Source organism: Emys orbicularis, chromosome 1 (assembly GCF_028017835.1).
Source record: "Emys orbicularis isolate rEmyOrb1 chromosome 1, rEmyOrb1.hap1, whole genome shotgun sequence".
Taxonomy (NCBI): domain Eukaryota; kingdom Metazoa; phylum Chordata; order Testudines; family Emydidae; genus Emys; species Emys orbicularis.
Window position 1 is genome coordinate 257,126,797 of NC_088683.1, and position 17,730 is coordinate 257,144,526.

The 17,730-nt window shown below is 47.0% G+C and overlaps 1 protein-coding gene across 1 annotated transcript in view; it reads left to right on the forward strand.

Annotated features, from left to right (window-relative positions):
- The window catches only part of PCID2 (PCI domain containing 2), a 65,237-nt gene that overhangs the window by 24,186 nt on the left and 23,321 nt on the right, over positions 1-17,730 (forward strand). Inside the window, exons 15-16 of the mRNA XM_065406868.1 lie at positions 15,189-15,296; positions 16,733-16,794. Coding sequence (XP_065262940.1) covers positions 15,189-15,296; positions 16,733-16,794 — 170 coding nt within the window. The remainder of the gene's footprint in view (positions 1-15,188; positions 15,297-16,732; positions 16,795-17,730) is intronic.

Genomic DNA, 17,730 nt, shown 5'->3' on the forward strand with positions numbered 1-17,730 from the left:
GAGGGAGGCCCTGGAGATGCAGGGGGAGCGCGGGGCCGGGGTGAGTGAGAGTCCGGTCTAGCCGCGAGCGCAGGCAGGAATCAGTTGGGCGGTACGTGGAGGGAGAGTAGGAGGGCGGCCCGCGGGGCCAGGCGGCGGCTGTTCTCCCCACCTGGGCAGTGGGACTCAGGAGCAGCCGCTGCTGCAGCTCCCACCGGAGGAAGCGGCCATGGCGCTCGGCGGCTGCGACTCTGGCGCCCGGGCCCGAACAGCCCAGGCCTGTTGCGGGGACCCAGAGGCACGCACGCTGCGCCCAGCCCCTGGCCAGTCGCGTCTGGGCTGGCTGCCCAGCTGGTACAATCCCGCGGCGGCCCCGGGGCGGAGACATCGGCAGCCCAGCCCCGTTCGTTCCCCTGCGGGACCCGAGCGGGACGGGGGGGCTGGGGCCTGCTGCCCCCACTCCAGGGCCACCCGCAGGATTGCACCAGCTGGGCAGCCAGCCCAGACACAACTGGTCAGGGGCTAGGCATGCGCAGCGTGCGCGCTGCTAGGTCCCCGCAACAGGCCCGGGGGGTTCGCGGGCGCCAGAGCCACAGCCCCCGAGCTTGGCCATTGGCTGCTTCCTCCCCCCACGGCAGTGGGAGCTGCAGCAACAGGTGCTCACGAGTCCCGCAGCCCAGGTGGGGAGAACAGCCGCCGCCTGGCCCTGCGGGCCGCCCCCTACTCTCCCTCCAGGTACCGCGCCGAGTCCTGTCTGCTCGGGGCCAGGCCAGACTGACACTCACCCCGGCCCCACGCTCCCCCTGCGTCTCCGGGGCCTCCCTCCAGTACTTGCAGAGGGAGGAGGAAGGGGTGGGGTTGTTTTTTTGCTCTGCCACCGTTTTTTGTTTTTGTTTTTCTCCGCCCCGTCTCCCCCATGTCCCGATAATTGACCTGGGTGATCTGGTCACCCTACTGGACATGCAGAAGGTACCTAATTAAAAGCACTAAACTTGGGAATAAAAAATGTCAGTCACAGGTTTGTTTTTTTTATATGCCCTGAAGTTTGTCAGAGACTTATTTGCAAAAACTTTGCAGTAAGTTCGAGTCAGCTGTCTTGCTGAATACAACACTAAATATTCTGGAATATGCATGATGCAGCTCTTCTCTGTTTTACATTTTCTTAATCAGTATTTCTAAGCTGATTTTATATTTTAAATGTACTCTTACGCCTTCATAAAGTAATCATTTCAGATTACTACATCTTTAACTCACTGAAACAAAGACATTATTTTAAATTAATCAGTCACAGGGGTTTGGTGTGTTCATAACAATGTTCATTGCTTTTAGAAAAAGGGAACACTAATTTACTTTGTGTGATCTCCATAACAATAGACATGTTGATGAAATTTCACCAACTTTAAAAAATATGTTTCTAAAGATTTTAGGCCTAAGAAAGGATTTTATATCTTACGAGGTACTGATTTTGCTGGAGGGTTCTGTTGAAACTAGTTCATCAGATAGTCAGAAGTAAAGAAAGGGAAACGCTTTGTCCAGCTATCTGGAAGGAAAAGGGTGTTGTCCCTTTAAGGGCTCTCTGGGGGGGCTGTGAAGGGAGAAAGGGATGGACAGGAAGATTTTGGAAGCAAGTTTTTTTTTACTTTGGAAGCAAGTTATTTTTAACTATAGTAATTAAAATTAAAATGTGTATTTTAGATAAGGGTGGTCTTTTGAAGGATTTATTTAAAAAACTATGTCTGAAGATCCAAGTATTTAAGGCTAAAGGTGATTATGCATCTAAAAATCTATGCAAGGATTTTTTTAGAGATGTGATTTTGTAATCTTCACCAACTCACTAATGAAATATTTTTAAGGCAAATTTTAAACTAAGGTCCTGTAGACTAACATGTTCTGAGTAAATATTACGGTAATGCACAACTGTTTTTGTCAGTAAATTCAGAAACTGACAGTATATAGCTGGGGATTGGCAAATGCCTGTTAAATGGCTTCATTACCACTTGAATGGCTCTTTAACAGTTTCAATGTTGTGCTAATAGGTCTGGTAGGCTTCTCACTTTTAAGTTACACTAGATCCCCTCCGGAGTCAGAGTCACCAGGCTGCAGCAGCTAGCTGTGGGAGCCTGCAGGAAGGGTCAAAACAGGGCTAGGAAGAGCTGGGCGGGTGGACACTAAGACCCAGTGGTGCCCCAAATTTTCAGGTGCCCTACGCAGCCCTGTATGCTGCGTATGCCTAAGGACGGCCCTGACTTTGTAATATGATGGGATAAGAGCAAAATACTGAATTATTGTAAGCAGCTAAGATTTGTAATTTAATTATCTTTCAAATGAAATGTCCACATTCTGCCCTATTAGCCCCGGGGATCTTATTCCTATTTAAGCATCCAGAAAACCTCCCACTGATTTAGCCTAGGGTTACCATATCTGAACTTTCAAAAAAGAGGACATTGGGGGGGGGGTAGCCCCGCCCCCTAGCCACTCCCTCCCACTTCCCGCCCCGACAGCCACCCCAGAACCCCCGACCCATCTAACCCCCCCTGCTCCCTGTCCCTGACTGTCCCAACCCCTCTCCACACTGTTGCCCCCCTGACAGCCCCCCCGAACCTCCCGACCCATCTAACCCTCCCTGTCCGTGACTGTCCCAACCTCTCTCCACACCCCTGCCCCGACAGCCCCTCCGAACTCCCGACCCCCCCCCGCACCCTGTCCCCTGACTGCCCCCTTCTCCAACTCCCCAGCCCCCTTACTGTGCCGCTGGGTTTAGAGCAGGTGTCTGGCTCCGCGCCCCAAGGAGCGCCCCGCCCCGCCGAGTGGCATGCTGAGGCTGTGGAGGAGGGGAGAAGCGAGGGAGGGGCTCTGGCCGCCGCTGCCAGCCCCGCCGCCGCGTTCCCTCACAGGCGCACAGCCCCGCCCCCCAGCGCTGCCGGGCGGCGTGCTAAGGCTGCAGGGGATGGGGGGAGCCGGGAAGGGGCTTTGGCTGCCGAGGCCCCAATGCGAGCGGCGCTCGGCTGCCCTGTCAGCCGCTTTTCGCTCTTTAAATAGCCGACCGGGGGGAAATCCCGGACATTTTTAGATTTTTAGAAATTCCCCCTGGAAGGCTATTTAAAGAGCGAAAAGCCGGACATGTCCGGGGAAATCCGGACGTATGGAAGCCCTAATTTAGCCTATCAACAGCTGCAGTTGCAAAGAAATCAAATAGCGTTGTAGTAGTGAAGAGAGAAGAAGGTAGCACTAAATATCTAATAATATACCATGTATTATGAGACTGACAAGCATAATTTATAAATTGTGACATTTAAATACAGTAAGTTACTTTTTTATTTTTCAAGGAGGTTGACTACAACAGTTTGTAATAATGGGTCTTGCTGTCTTCTACTGTCTATCACCTCTTTGCTTCTACTTATCTGACCTCTTGTTTAGTTAAACCTTCAACAAATGTTTTAAGTACTCGAAGACAAGTGTGTTGCATCTGAGAACACTGCTTTACTATAGACTTTTCTACACTAACAGTATTTCCGAAGATCTCTATAAATACCTGCCAAGGGAATCCTCTGTTGCAAGTCATCTTAAATTCCTTCAGCCTCATTATTTTAACGTCATCAAGTCTGCCACATGCACAGTGATCTAGCAATGGTTAAAAGAAAAAGACGTGCAAAAATTTTTAAATTTTGTGGCGATGTTTGAAGATCACCACTATCCCGAACATATTGTGGTGTTCCCATTTTAAGGCTTTAAGATCATTGGTTCTTCCCCTCCCCCGCCAACCCCTCAAAATGGAGGGCCAGATCCTCAGTTTCTAGTAGCTTGCTAATGACTTTGGAAGATCAATGGTTTATTTATTGTTTGCTTCTTTCATAATTTCCCATTGCAATAAGTGCTTGATATTTATATCAAACAAAATCCAACCCTTTGAAACTTATCTTTTCAGTTTGTGAGTCCTTGAGGGTAGGGACCCTGTTTCACTATTTGGCTGGACAAAATAATTCTCTTATTGCTATGGTCAAAGCAATTCAAAACAGTAATTATGAATATACTACCATCTGCTGGCAGGTACAGTTTTGGAGAAAAGGTCGCTCCTCTACTAGAAGATTTAAACCAGTAACACCGCTGCCAACTCGTGAACATTTGCAATACGTTGCACCAGGCGCTTCCCCTACCCTGTCAAATATTTTACTGCCTAATAAGAGGCAGGGATTGGGCTTATATATACACTGAATTGGGGAGCCAGTGAAACATCAACCTTGCTCCCAAACAGACTCCAGACATCTTCTGGATTAGGGGAGCACAAGTCCCTTTCATAAGCAATGTGGCCCTGCTCTTCTAGCCTACATAGGGAGGCCCAACATGAGACCTTGTCCAGTTGGAAAAAGGATATGCCATGCCCTAAAAGGACCCCACCCTTTCCAACCACTGAGTCAAATTATTCATGGCTTCCAAACAGGGCCGGCTCTGGCTTTTTTGCCGCCCCAGGCAAAAAAGCCTCCGGCCGCCCCCCCCCCCCCAGCGCGGGGGGGAGGGCGTCCGGAGCCCCGGGGGGAGGGCGGCGAGCCCCGGCCGGGGCTCTGCTCTCCCCGGTGGCCAGAGCGCCGGGGGGAGGGCGGCGAGCCCCGGCCGGGGGGAGGGCGCCGGGGGGGGAGGGCGGCCGGAGCCCTGGGAGGAGGGCGGAGTGCCCGGCCGGAGCTCCGCTCTCCCCGGCGGCCGGGGGGAGGGCGGCCGGAGCCCTGGGAGGAGGGCGGAGTGCCCGGCTGGGGCTCTGCTCTCCCCGGCGGCGGGAGCCGGAGCGCCGCGCCGCCCCCCTCCAGGTGCCGCCCCAAGCACAAGCTTGGTGGGCTGGTGCCTGGAGCCGGCCCTGCTCCACACCCACAAAGGAGCACTGCTATATCACCACAGAACTGTCTTACCTTGCCTCTTGCTTTCCCAGTGCTTGTCTGCCTATGAAATAATTTGCCAGTTGTGCCAAAGTGTGTTGTTTCTGAGGTATAGCTATAAATGTCAGTTAGGAGCTATGCTGAGGGCAACATCAAATCTGTGATTCAGCAGCCCTCAGACAGATATGTCTAGAGGCTACTGGGTGTGACGAGTTACCATTGGGGAGAGGAGAGGGATGGAAGTAGGACTAGAGTGACCATATTTCCCAAAGGGAAAATGGGACACCGCATGGGGCTTGCTCGAGCCATCCCCCCCGTGTGGGGCTGGCTGAAGACACCTGGCATCACTGCAGTTGTGCACGGCTGGCATTGCCGCCCCCCCACACACACCAACATTCCTCTGCACCTCACTCGGGGGAGCATGCCCCACTTTTTTTTTTTTTTTTTGCGCAAAACTGGGCATTTGTCCCATTTGCTTTTGCCACGTGACGATCAGTTGTCAAGAGCAAATGGGACAAATGCCCAGTGTCGTCAAAACAAAATCAAGATGTCTGAGACAGGGCTTTAAAAGGGGATTGTCCCGGCCAAAACAGGACATAAGGTCACCCTAAATAAGAGGGATCAGAGGGCTATTTGATACTGAGCAGTGTGGGTGTGCTAGCTGGTGGAAGGGAGAAAAAAGTGGCCTAGCTGCCAAGGAGCAGTGCCTCCTAAAATCTTGGTGCCAGACCATAACCCCATTGATACATGTGTAGAGGAGCCTCCACACATGGAAGGGAGCTCAGCTGCCTTTGAGGCACTGTCCCTTCCCCCATCTGGCCCATTGATGTAGGAGGATCAGGGCCGGGGCAGCTCTATGTATTTTGCCGCCCCAAGCACGGCAGTCAGGCCGCCTTCGGCGGCATGCCTGCGGGAGTTCCGCTGGTCCCGCGGCTTCAGCGTCCCCGTCGCCAAATTGCTGCCGAAGCCGTGGGACCAGCGGACCTCCCGCAGGCATGCCGCCAAAGGCAGCCTGACTGCTGCCCTCACGGCAACCGGCAGGCCGCCCCCCCGCAGCTTGCCGCCCCAGGCACGCGCTTGGCACACTGGTGCCTGGAGCCGCCCCTGATCAGGGCTGCTCTCACAGCTATTCACTGCATAGGCATGTGCTACCCTGACTGCAGCAGGGAGAGTTGATCTCATGGCAGCAACCACAAAAAAAGACACAGGCAAAATAAAAACAATGGGCCTGAGTCTCCTCTCACACCTGTTTTACGTCTTTAAAAGACGTAACTCAATTGACTTCAGAGGAGATACTCTTTTACACTGGAAGTGTTTGGAAAATCTGGGCCAGTGAATGAATTTTAGGATTTGCTTTGCTCTAAAGCTGTGTTTGAGCAACCTTGTATTTATTTTTTCTCTGGAAATTCATCATTACTGGAGCCCTCAGGACACCTCCTTTTGGTTCATTCTAATGGTCTCAGTGCAGTCATAATAGCTCCTATTGATGCCATTCCCCCAGCCTGCCTACCCTGGGACTAAGCATGCTCTCTTCTGACTTCTTTTTATACTTACCTCTTGGAATGCATGATTTTTTATCTTCCCCAAGTTCATAGCCTTTTGCACATGCGCAGCGGTAGGACTCAGATCCTGGATAGCAGAAGTGTTGACATCCCTCTCTAGTTTTGTGTTGACACTCATTTTTAGCTAAAGAGAATAACAAAAGCAAAGCGCTAAGAAACAACAATTGAGCAATAAACTGGGATTTTCTTGCACACCATGGGCCCTGTTTTGCTAAGCAATGACATTTGCTCACTTTCCATGCTCTTCTGAGCTCATCATTTAAGCAATTCTTGCTACTCCCTCTTTTTAACTTGTTGGAGAGGTACTGAGCCGCAGCAACTCCCATGAAGTCATTGTAAAGTGAATTGCTCCCTACCCCACTGGATCAGGCAGGATGTATTTCAGGATTGTGTTTGTAGGTCGTACTAGCTAAAGTAACACTAGCTCTTCTCCGCATGGAAAATGCCATGAAATGTATTTGCACTGAGTGCCAGGTGTCTTTGAAAGAAGAGAATGATTGTACTTTTTATGGAGGCAGGAATTGCTTAAAAAATAAAGGACTTAAGCTGTTCTTTTTTGGCTCTTTTTATGCTCATGCCAAGAAAATTTAAACTTAACAGCAACCAATGTAAAAGAACAGAAAATAAAAGAAGCATTTCTTGCCTCTGAAACAGAGCCAGTCTCTTCAGTTCACATAGCTGGGCAAACACTTGAGATTTGCTTGGCACTAAACAATATTAAAAATAATAGGCAGATCCCCAAGACTGGACATTTGGTACCTGACACAGCTCAGGGATGAGGCGGTACCAAAGCTGCCTTTAAGCCGTTTTTGTGGCTCTGTAAGGCTTGGGGCTGTGCAGGTCCAGCGGTAAGGGATGAGCTAAGTTATACCAGTGGCAATGGTCCCCAAGGAGGCATTCCATGGTTGGGGACTGCCAGAGCTAAAGATGACTGTGGCCATTGCCCATTAGTGGCTGGTCACCTAGCCATTGGGGGAGGCTAGCCCCTAGCCCCTCCTCTTCTACCTGAGGCTCTGCCCCTTCCCCTCCCCTTGTGCCCTTCCCCCCCCCCCCACAGAAGCCCAGAGCCCCCCTACCCTGGAGCACCTCGCAGAGTGGCAGCAGCACCCTCAGTCCCAGAGTGCTGGGCAGCACGGTCCAAGCACCAGGCAGGCAGCACAGCGCCAGCCACCCCGAGTCCCCCACGATAGGCTGCCCAGCCCCAGTCAGCCTGGGCCAAGGCAGAACATCAGGCACTGCAGGAGGGGGCCTCCTAGGGGTGGAGCATAGCGGGGCCAGACCAGGCTGTTTGGGGAGGCACAACCTCCCCTAGCCTATGATACCCATCACCCTGCCATTGCCCCTTTTCCCAGCTACACCACCTATGCCAGAGGGGCTAAATTGGCCCACAGCACCCAGGGATTCCTCCATACCAGGGCAAATCTCCAAAAAACCAAATGCACTGGTTTTAAGGTTGGTGAAATAGCACTAAGCAGCAGATTCAAGGACCTGGCCCAATGTGTTTTTAAGTACTATTACTTTTCTATCCTTGTCTAGTTAAATTGATATCCATTCACATTCTAAACTAGACCAGAAAAACATTTAAGCTTTGTTATCAGTCAGTTTGTCGGTGTAAAGGACTTTCTAGAATAGGGAATTCTAAAAAAAAGTAGTCAGCTCCATGTGAATGAGACTGCCTGTGTCCTCCAATTTGTTATGTAAATAAAACAGTAAATAGTAACAATTGACTAATTATAAAGTATGTGCTCAAGTTCTGAGCAATTTGCTCAAAAGCGCTTGTAAAATGCAGAGTAGACCTAAGAAGAGCACAAGTATTATTTACGTTATCTTTATGCATCAAAAAGCTACATATCTGATGTAGAAAATGGGGGTCTGTGAGTCTGAATCCCAACAAAATACTTTCTAAAGAGTCAGATCTTCATAACTAATTAGCCTGTTCACACTGGAAGAGGCCTTGGCACCCAGAAAATTTCGTAACTAATTAGCCTGTTCACACTGGAAGAGGCCTTGGCACCCAGAAAATTTCAACTTTGAATCTTTCAGTTTTTTCTTAAGGATAACATCAACATGGGAGAAATTCACTTTTTAGGATAGACTTCCTTTGTCCTAGGGACTAGTACCTGAGGTCCTTACTCAGTTCTTACTGTGGCAAACTCCCACTGAAGTCAGTGGATGTTTGCCTGAGTCAGGACGGAGTAAAACTGAGTTGGATTGCCCCCTCCAACAAAAAAACCCAAAGAAAAAGAATCCTGGGACCCATGGAGGAAATCTCCACAAAGTTCCCCGATCGAGTTTCCATTTGATCAGATGGGCAGTAGTTTAGCTCCCATACTCACTCCATGGGTCCCTTGAGAGGGATCCACTACAGCAGGGTTGCCAAACATTTTCAGAATTTGGACCATATCTTAATGGATTGTCCTGTGTGGGCACCTGCTGACCTCTCATTCATGATGGTGGGGGCAATTTTCCCTGCTATTTGCAATCATACAGTTTCCCTCTGGCAACTACAGCAATTGCTTATCTGGAGAAGTAATATTAGGAACATATTTAAGGCAATAGCATCTGGAGTAGAGAGAGCACCATGTGACCAGCTAACAAGTGATCTGCAGACCACACTTTGAGAACCTTTGGATGATGAGCAGAGGGCCATCCACACAGAGGCCCTCTGCCCTGGCTCCAGGCTCTCAATCCTGCCTCCGTTGCGGCTTCACTGGTGCCAGGGTTTCTTCTGCCCTTTGCTGCCTCCTCAGTCTCTCTAGGATAGAAGGAAGGTGACAGGGCACAGCAAAGTTAATGCAGCCACACGCTGCATTAACATTTTAGCGGATTTACCCCAGGTTGTTGAGATGAACAATTCATATCCCCTCTTCCCATGTGTCACTGTCATGCATCCTCCACTAGGAATCACATGTTTTAACATAAAACAAACAATACAGACTGTCTGCATGAGGTCTATATAGTTTCCACGGTAGCCTCTAGAGGAAATGTTGCCTTACCGAAATTACAGTTTGGTCCTTCATAAGCATCCATGCAGGTGCAGGTGTAGCTGCGAATGCTGTCCTGACACACACCATCATGCTGGCATGGGTTTGAGGAGCACTGTCTGCCACCTGAATGAATGTTGCATCAGTAAGAGTAATAGGAGTCATCAACAGGGACAAATTCCTATTCATGACAGAGCTTTCTTCCCAGCATGGAATCTTTTACCAGCACAGCTGTGTTGGTCACAAATCACACTTCCTCACACCTCTGACTGACCCAGGTATGCTCACAAAAGTTTGTAGTGTAGATCTGGTTTAAGACCCATGCTCTGGGAATGCCCTGCCAACACCACCCTGACATAGGATTGTGTGTGTGTGAAGCAGGCGGGGAGGGTGCACGCAGGGCTGGCCCAACTACCCACCCATGTAGATACATCCTGGGTGCTGTACCGAGTACGGCCTGCATCCCCTTGCTGCCATCCCTACATCTCTGGGGTGAGGGGGGAGGGGTCCCTACTACAACTACTGGCTCCTCTTGACAGAATAAGGGCTCTTGCTGTTGCTCCTGGGGGAAAGAAGAGGCCCCTTACCACTGCCATTCCAAGGTAGGGAACAAGGCAACGGTATAGGATGGTGCTAGGTGAGTGGAGCCACATAAGGCTCCATGTTGTGGAGTGCCCAGAGTCCCAGATTAACTTAGCCCAGCCTTGCATAGGGAAAACAATAAAAGAAATAGCCTATTTAATGTCATTGCATCTAGCCAAGTATTCTAACACTATTTTTTTGATTTACAGTCTTGACTGTTAATTATTTCTCAGATGGCTTGCTTTTAATGACTCCACTCCTACTCTTTTTTTGTGTACATCTTCTCCTCCCACTTCACCAGATGCTTTCTAAACAGTAGTAGGATACGTAAAATAATGTGCAAGTTTGAATAAACTACTCGAGAGTCTTTTAAATTCCATAATCCTAACTGTAATGATCCCTTCATAAAATCATTCTAGAAAAAGAGATTGAACAGTCAACTTACTGAAATAGCCAGCCCAAAACTTCTTCTGAAAATTTTAAAAAGAAATCTTGTTACAACTCTTGGCTAATACCTTTTCCCACAAATACTTTGTCACAACATAAAATGTGCAAGAGAACAAATCTTATAGTCTATGCTTAAAAGTTAAATAGTCACACAAACTTTGGTCCTGGTCCTATACTCTTTACTCAGGCAAACTTCCCATTGTTTGGGGAATGCAATGAGACTTTTCCTTGAGTCAGGAGTACAGGATCAGAATCTATTGCTTTATTCCAAAATAAATATTTCTTATGAAAAAATATTAGGGAGGGAAGAAGAAATATGTGTGGCATGTAAGAAACATCTGGACAATGATGTGACAATGTATCAATTACAATACCTAACCCCATTGTCCCCAAGTCTGGCAGTGATCACCACTTGAAATCCTCCCCCCCCCAACACCATCAGCCTGGGAAGGGAGCCCGAAGCTCTGTCACCTGGGCCCCAAATGACAGAAAGTTTGGACGTGTTTTGATTTGTTGTGTATTGCACCATCAGTGACAGACGTTAATTTTTTAAAATATAAAATCTGTTTTAAAGGATATGTGAAAGAGCCAAGTTCCCCCAGTGTGTGTGTGTGTGTACATTTCAGGCTGAGTTTCCTGAAGGGCAGGCATAAAACAGCCTAACATTTCAAACATCAGAACAGAAATATAAATTAAAAAACAACATCTTATGATATTTATGCCAATTTCATGATTTATTTATTTGGTCCCTCTCACGATGTTTGCTCTCCCAGAATTGGCAATACTGACTTTTGATTGTGCTGGTTAACTGGAGAGTCGAATAGGACTCAGGCTTTGGACAACTCCCCTTGACATTAACGGAGTTGGAGCAAGCATTAAAATACAAGGCTGCCAAGTGTCAAACCCATAGGTTTTGGAACTAGAGGCTCTGGGGGTGCTGATGCACCCCATGGCTTGAAGTGGTTTCCATTCTATACAGCGTTTACAGTTTGGTTCAGTGGCTCAGCACCCCCACTACATGCATTGTTCCTTCCTCCCGGTCACACGTCTCACATGGCACTCAGGCCTCCATCCGGTCACTCAGGCCTGCATCTGGTCACTTAGTCCCACTGGAATCTCATGGCAGACAGTGAACTTTTCCTTGCTGTTGCTCTTCCTGGCCACTGGTGTGTGTTGTGGCACCTGCTGAGCAAGACTCCTTTCTGCCTCCTCTCTGCTGCTTCCCCTGCTGGATCCCAGCCAGGAAAGATGCAGCTGGGAGCAGAGGTGGTGTGTGTGTGTGTGTGTGTGTGTGTGTGTGTGTGTATATATATCTATATATCTATATAGATATATAGATATAGATATAGATATAGTGACAGACCCAGACCAGTGGGGTACAGGAGTCTGGTAGAGGGCAAATACACTGGTCACTGGATGAGTAGTTTTCTGTTCCCTGAGTGACCAGAGAAGGGGCTGCACTAGAGTAATCAGGAACCTGCTAGAACCAGTTAAGGCAGGCAGGCTAATTGGGACACCTGGAGCCAATTAAGAAGTAGCTGCTAGAATCAATTAAGGCAGGCTAATCAGGGCACTAATCAGAGCTCACTTCAGTTTGTGGTGTGAGTGTGAGGAGCTGGGAGCAAGAGGCACAAGGAGCTGAGAGTGAGAGGGTGTGCTGCTGGAGGACTGAGGAGCACAAGCGTTATCAGACACCAGGAGGAAGGTCCTGTGGTGAGAATAAGGAAGGTGTTTGGAGGAGGCCATGGGGAAGTAGCCCAGGGAGTTGTAGCTGTCATGCAGCTGTTACAGGAGGCACTATAGACAGCTGCAGTCCACAGGGCCCTGGGCTGGAACCCGGAGTAGAGGGCGGGCCCGGGTTCCCCCCAAACCTCCCAATTGACCTGGACTGTGGGTTCTTCCAGAGGGGAAGGTCTCTGGGCTGTTCCCCAACCCACATGGTGAATCTCTGAGGCAAGAAAATCCGCCAATAAGCGCAGGACCCACCAAGATCGAGGAGGAACTTTGTCTATATATATATATATATATATATATATATATATAGTGACAAACACTGCTCTTGGGTTCACCCCGCCCCCAACACACACCCCAGCTGCACCAGCCTCTCAACATCACCAACCCCTCCCAAACTCCCCCTGAAGCCCCACTACCCATATTGCTGGCCTTGGCACCCCTTCCCCCAGCTGCTTCCCTCACTCTCCCTGCAGATAGGGCCCCTGGCAATGTTCCCCTAACATGCACCTTATGCATCTTAACTGCAGAGAGGTAGCGCGCTACACAATGCTGTACTTGGAGCCATCTGCCTGCTGCTCAGGAGAGGGGGCTCCCCTCGTAGCTGCTGCTGATTGTCCCTGCCAGGAAGTCACCGCCTCTTTCTTGGCCTCCTCTCCCATCATCAATCCCTTATTCGAACACTGTAGCAAAAAAAGTGTTGCGGTGCAATGCAAGATGATTTCACATTGCAGAGAAATCTAGGCAATACAGTTAGGTTGCAAAGCATCAAATATTGCCATAGTGTAGCCACTTTCTGACCAGCTAAGAAGCAGCAAGTGTTGCAATTCTTAGAAAAACAAATAATAAAAAAAAATACCTACAGTGTCTTCATGGTCTTCAAATACTTCTCTTGCCTCTTCATATGTGCATCTTTCTTCTAGGCACTCTCTTTCCAAGTTGCCTTGAAAGAATTCCTCAATAATTAGGAAAGACCCACGCTTATGTCTTGAGATAACTTGATTTGCATTGTTGGCCGATAGAAAGACTGAAAAGTTGTACAACAAGAGGCACTAATTAGGGTTACCAGATAGCAACTGTGGAAAAAATGGGACGGGGGTGGGGGTAATAGGTGTCTATATAAGAAAAAGTCACAAAAAACGGGACTGTCCCTTTAAAAATGGGACATCTGGTCACCCTCGCACTAATGTAAATATATAGACGGTTTTCATTATCTACTTCTGTCTCTTCTTAAAATAGGTCAGGAAGCAGGCAGTTTTTAATATGAAGAGAAATATGAAGGAATTGCATTAATGTCAAAGTTGTACAAGTGCATATACTGCACCAGCACTTCTTTCTTAGCCCAGATTGGACTGGGAAATCATGGAATTTTGTCCAGTGCTTAATTTGTAATGAAAGGTGCAATTTTTTTACTTTCATAACTGATGTACCAAGCCCAGAGGTGCCAGGGCTATGAACTGCCAAGCCCAGAGGAGCCGGGGCTCAGCCTTGGAAAGCCCTCGCACAAATTAAGCACTGGTTTTGTCTTTATTTTCCATTGGGAAGTGCAGGATTTGAACCCTGTAGAATAGGAAGTTAGTTCAGCCTTGCCAATCCCCAGATCTCAGGGAGTCCATCAGAGGCAGGGCCATCCACATGGCAGTCCTGTATCCCTACCCTGCCTCCATTGCCCCCTGCTCTGTCCTGGACTCCATGACAATCTGGTTCAGATGGAGTCATGCTACCATACATACTTGTTAAGTGTAACAAGCACACTTATCCAGAACCCTCTTCTTCAACTGGAGATCTGCAGTACAGACAGGGTGCATGGTAAAATTAGTGCTGACTCTGTATTTAATTGCCGGCAGAATTCTTCTTGGAGGGAGAATTAGGCATGTCCCTCTAGCAACCTCCTCTCCCACCCTGGCTTCATGCCACCCCTCCAAAGCAAATTCACAAACCTGTGGAAGGTTTCCACAGGGCAGGGAAGGGAGGAGAAATGTTACCATAAAGGCAACACTCCCCACTTTAGAGCCCTTGGGAGAAGATCCATGGGGTTTTAAAATTCTTCTGCAGAGGTGGAGGGAACGATTTGTGCCTCAATTGTTATTTAAGGGCCCAATCCTCCACTCCTTACTCAGACTGACTCTACTGAGAGTCTTGGCTGAATAAAGATAGCCAAATTTGGTTTTTAATTTACGTGTTTGGGGGAAAGCAAATATAATGTACAATGGCCAGAAAAAAAGACCAGTTCCTTAGGTGGAGGAGACTAGAACCATGTGAATCTAATGAGGGATCAAGGAAGTGGGGGCTATGATACTTAGTAACAGAACAATATTGTGAAATTGTATGTAATTTCTTAGTTAAGCCTTTTAAAAAACAAGTGAAAAGAGAACAGACTAATTCTAGCACCGTTTACACGGTTTTAAAAAATGAATTCCATGATTTCTTTAAAAAGCTATCTAGTGCACAATATATTTTTTTTAAATGTGAGTCTTTTTTTTTGCATGATTGATAGTGTATTTTTGCCATTAGTTTGATTTCTGGTGCATTTAAAATATCTTTTTAAAATCATATTGTGGTACATGATTGATGAACTTCAGTGAAAATCATTACTATTATTACTGTGAGTGTCATGCATAAATGCAGAGCTTCTTTCTCCTTCTCCCATCCTTTCCCCAGCCATCTGAGATATTCTAGAGCATTAATACAGAAAAGTGCATTTATGCAAATCACGTAAAAGCAATGTCTTTTGGCCTTCTACCATAAACTCAATTTTCATCAGAACGATGATTAGAAAGACCAAGTGAGAAGGCACTTTACTGCACATATGGGTACTCTTTATGGATAAGTACGGAGTTCAGAGAAAGCATTGTACTGATGTTAATAGAATAACATACTGTGAAATAAAGCAAAGTTTTTGCATCAGTAACTGAATTGCAGTTTTTGCTAAAGTGCACAAGAGAAATGTGGGTGAAAATTAGGACCTGCCAGCTTCAATGATAGCCTGTACGACAAAGTTAAAACAATACCAGGCAAATAATATTTTTGTGTTTTAGGAAGATCACCACAAAGCCAAATTAAAACAACAACAAAGCAAATGCCATACCTGTCTGTTCTGTCTGAAGGAAAATGAGGACAAAAGGAAGAAAGCATATTGTCCAAAAGTGAGTTGCCATTTTGATCCACTGTAATAGTTAACTGTAGCTTGCCTGCATTCCTGCAGAGCTTTCAGGGAAGTCGAGAAATGTTCAAGTTGAAAGTTCAGTAACTCTAAGGGCAATGCCTGGGCTCAGCGTCAACAAATGACAACCTATAAAAAAAAAAATTTAGTGGTACAACAATGCTCCCATTCGAGGAAGGAGGCAATCCCTTATCCTTTGGACAAATGGGGTGGAGCAGGTTTGCTAGCTATCCTGAAAACTGCTGGGCAGCACCACATTTTGAACATCCATCCTATATCCCAGTCCCCACTTTGCATGACACAAAAAGGGGAGAGCTGCTAAAAAGCTGACAGCTAGTACCATACATAAGTGCAGTACAGGTAGAAGTTGGAAGATAACTGGTAGGAGAAGAGTACACAGTAAGACTGGTTTAGGATTTAATAAAAAGACTGTTCCCATAAACTATTTACCAGGGCAATACAGGTTAAGGAAATTCCTTACATTGCCTTTCAGAATCTCTGAAAATGTTCTCAGCTCCATTGTACCAGTCAAACTCCATTGACTACTGGGGTTGCATTGAATAACCAGGGGCAGAATTTGTTCCGTAGGGCTGTATTTTCATGACACCTCCATTCTCGCTTTTGGCTGCCAGTGGCAGTACTACACCCTCAGAAGAGATGGGAGGAAAAACCCACTTTAGCAGCTCTCCACTTTCTGTTTCATGCGGAGTGGGAACTGGGACATGGGCTATCTTTGTATAATCTATAGTAGCTTCTCCAACTGCTCTCAGACATACATAAACACACATACATATCTGTACAAACACTGTGGCTACCCTTACATGTACCAGGGGCAAGTCTGGCCCCTGCCTGGTCAAGGATCAAGGGAAGCGTAAAGATGGTTTAGGTCCTTTGGCTCCCACCCAGCTGTGCCCATTGAGCTCAGTTCATCTGAAGATTGGCCGATAGGTTGGCTCCCAGATTAGACAGACACCTTAGTAATCAAATAAAAAAGCATGTGCATTTCAGCATAAAAAAGGGAAAACATCAGGCTTTTGTCTGGTTAGAGTCCTACAATAGTTCATAGTTCTTTGGTGTACTGCATTCCCAATCGCTATAGTTTGACAGACTTTTTCTGATTCATCCAAATTGAGCTAAACTGGTGTAAATTTTCCTGGTTAAAAACCCACACAATATTTGACTTTATAACAATAACAATGCTAAGAGTATTCAGGGTTTGGTTTGTCCCTTTTCGCTCTCTCACAATACTGGGCATCGTGTGTATAATTAGTAATACAGTACACAAGTTTGGCTTGCTTAATGGAGTTAGCTTAAAAACATGTCACCACTTGATGTCACCATATTCACAGGACTCACCTGTGAAACTAAAGGGAAATTGTAAATATGTTTTTTACAAGCTGATTCTTTCTACACATTAAGGTCAATGAAGAATCTACTCTGGATACAAAGATAATTATTCCAATCAAGTTAATTACAAAATGGTGAGTCAGAAGCTACATTATTTGCAGTTTAGGTTGCATGTTAGGCTTTCCTTATGTTATTGTCTGGGTGGTGTTTTTTTTTGTTTGTTTGTTTGTTTTGTTTTTTTTTATATAAAGAAAACTCAATCTACTGAGTAGTTGTCCTATGCCTTTATTTCCCTGGACATAAATCAAAATGGATCCACTCACATATAGCACTGCCTTTGCAGTAATATCCAGCTACAAAAGGCAGTAATCTGTACTTTGTATTTTCATATGATAGAAAATTCAACAAAGCTTTTTAAAAAGTCACTCTTCTAGTGTCTCCCCATATGGCACTTCTTTATTCTTGTTCGCTTGGATTTCTTCTTCATAAATAAGATTGTGAGCACTCAGAGAGGTGGCACATTAATGTGGACCTAGAGACCCCATTATCTATAACCCCCCTTCCAAAGGGTATTTCCCTTTTTCATTAGGGCAGAGTACCAGCTCTGCTATAGTGAATGTTGAGAAGTGCTTTCTCTTTAGAAGGACTCTTCCATGCGCTCTAACATCCACAGCTTTCTCAGATCATCTTGAAATCCGTCGTGCCTTGTGGGGATGCTGGTCCAAATTTGGGGTCATTTGAGCAAGATACAACCCCTCTCCCAATCCAATCCCCCAAACAAACAAATGCTCCCCTTTCCCCCCATTCTCCTATTGATCTCAGTCACTTGACATTTATCTCAGCTAGTGCATGGCACCCACTGTCGCTGAAAAGGTTTGGCTTGCTAGCATGGTACGTGGCAAACATTCACAAGTCAAAGAGGTTGAAATGTGAATGTGCAGCAAGCCTAAGCCAGAGGGTTTGCAGACAGTCCATTGTTACAGTAGCTGGATGGCTCCAAGGGACATGCTATGGTCATTGAACTTGAGCTAGACCCATGCACTGTACATTCAAAGCCTACCATTGACAGA